The sequence below is a fragment of the Myotis davidii genome, unplaced genomic scaffold (assembly GCF_000327345.1).
Source record: "Myotis davidii unplaced genomic scaffold, ASM32734v1 scaffold4081, whole genome shotgun sequence".
Taxonomy (NCBI): domain Eukaryota; kingdom Metazoa; phylum Chordata; class Mammalia; order Chiroptera; family Vespertilionidae; genus Myotis; species Myotis davidii.
The window spans coordinates 18,587-20,855 of NW_006291599.1; the positions used below are offsets into that span (position 1 = coordinate 18,587).

At 49.3% G+C, this 2,269-nt stretch overlaps 1 protein-coding gene across 1 annotated transcript in view; it reads left to right on the plus strand.

The window, feature by feature from the left end:
• The first annotated feature begins 593 nt into the window (after window positions 1-593).
• LOC107183294 (poly [ADP-ribose] polymerase 14-like) overlaps window positions 594-2,269 on the plus strand; it is a 5,717-nt gene continuing 4,041 nt past the window's right edge. Inside the window, exon 1 of the mRNA XM_015564893.1 lies at window positions 594-839. Within this exon, the coding sequence (XP_015420379.1) occupies window positions 653-839 (187 nt within the window). The 5' untranslated portion in view covers window positions 594-652. The remainder of the gene's footprint in view (window positions 840-2,269) is intronic.

A 2,269-nucleotide genomic window follows, 5' to 3' on the forward strand; every position in this document is an offset into this window, starting at 1 on the left:
AAGGGCCACATCCAAAAAAAAAAAAAAAGACTCTGCACAGCAAAAGAAACCATCAAGAAAACAACAAGAAAGCGTGGGAAAACATATTTGCCAACGTCATATCTCATAAGGGCCTAATCTCCAAAATTTATAGGGAACTCATACAACTTAACAAAAAGAAGATAAACAATCCAATCAACAAATGGGCAAAGGATCTAAATAGACACCTTTCAAAAGAGGACATTCAGAGCAATCTTTCCACTGTGTCCTAACTCCTCTGTCCCAAAGCTTCCTGAGCTCAGAGAGGGCAGGAAATATGTCCACCCGTTGAATCCATCCCAAGTGCATGGCACCTTGTAAATATTACATAAAAAAAAAACCTGTGACTGTGACACAAAGCCGCTGATTGCCCCTGTGGCTTGTGTGTGTGGCAAATGAGCACTGAGTTTAGGGACCCGTGTTCACCCAAATACCTGGATGGCCTTGCCCTGGGGCCCAGATGAAAGTGAAGATTCTGAGGGGGTGACTCATCAAATCTGGGGTTGCTGTTTATAGCCAAAGGCAGTTACCTAAGAGCAGGGAGGGGTTTTTCCCTGAAACGAAAGCTAAAGAGGCAAAGTTAACTGCTTGAGCTGGGGTAGGACTAGCAGTCCCGCCCTGAGCAGGGCTGAGGATGGCTGCGCCTGGCTACTTCCCGCTACTGGTTGAGGGGTCCTGGGGTCCCGATCCCCCGAAGAGCTTGATCACCAAGTTGCAGTTGTACTTCCAGAGCCAGAAGAGATCGGGAGGCGGGGAGTGTGAGGTCCGACAGGAACCAGGCAGCCCGGCCCGCTTCCTAGTGCTCTTCCACCCGCTTGACGGTGAGGGGCGCCGGGGCGGGGGTGAGAGGAGACCATGGGCTCTCCCTGTGGGGACACTTGGACTGGGGCGCGCAGCGGGACCCGCTCCAGCAGCAGCAGTTGGGGGTGGGCGGATTGCGGAATGGACCAGAAATGCGCGGGGTCGCTGCTCTTCTCTGCCCTTCGCTTCTAGGAACTCCAGCCTCTGCCTGGAGGTGGCGGGTGGGGGCAGAACCGCTCCAGGGAGAACAGAAAGGCACTGAGAGCCCAGGTACTCGCCTCCTTTTACAAGGCTACATAGTGCATTAATGTATTAATACACAGAGTGCTAATGGCAGAGTTGCATCTCTTGCGCTTTTGGTCTTCTGCCTATTAATTAAGGCAGCAGTTCTATAACTCCCAAGGTTTATGGGAACACGATTTTAAGGGAAGAGAAAGTTTCCAGGGGTGAAAGTCCAACTATAGGTTAGGGAGATAGATTTGATTGAAAATAGGCACATTGGTTTCTGTTGGGAGAGACCATGAAAATCAGACCTTTGAAGAGATACCTGCAGTTATTCTAAGGACAAGTGAGTCCTTCCAGTGGTTCTCAACCTTCCTAATGCCGCGAGCATTTAATACAGTTCCTCATGTTGTGGTGACCTCCAACCATAAAATTATTTTCGTTGCTACTTCATAACTGTAATTTTGCTACTGTTATGAATCATAATATAAATACCTGATATGCAGGATGTATTTAGGCGACCCCTGTGAAAGGGTCGTTCGACCCCCACAGGTTGAGAACCACTGTGACAATGAAAGTCAGTGTGGGGTTGGAAGAGACATATTTGTGTGCTGTTCTGGATTTGGTAACTGATTCTCTGGGAATGGGCAATGCTCCATTTGAGAGGGAGGGAGAGAAAGAGCCCTTCTTCTTTCTGTTAATTTTTATGGGGGGGAGGGCTAAGCAATTAGAGGAGTCATGAGATTTCCCCATGTATTGTGGAGCTTCCCAGTGGTTCTGGGGTTACCTGGGGACTGGCAGAGGCCTGTTTAAAATCACATTGCCTGGGTGAAATAGAGAGAGTTATTGCAGGGAGATGACCACTGTCTTTGTTGGTCATTCGCTGGTACCTGTCCCTTATTTTCAGGCTGGTCCTCAGACTGGGTTGAAGGAGGTTGAGAGTTTTGAGTTTTTGAGGGGGAAGTTCCCCCTCACAGGCAGTTGAGCAGCTGAGTTCTCTCCTCCCACTTGCTTTTGCTGTTGAAGAAAAGAGGAGGCCCTGGCTGGTGGGTTCAGTGGTTAGAGCATTGGCCAGTGCACTGAAGGGTTGCAGGTTCAATCCCGTGTAGATGTGTCTCTCTCACATCAAAGTTCTTTCCTTCCTTCCTTCCTTCCTTCTTCCTCCCTTCCTGTTGTGAGGCACGCACCCCTGCTCAGCCTTCTAACCTCATCTGAAACTTGGTATGAC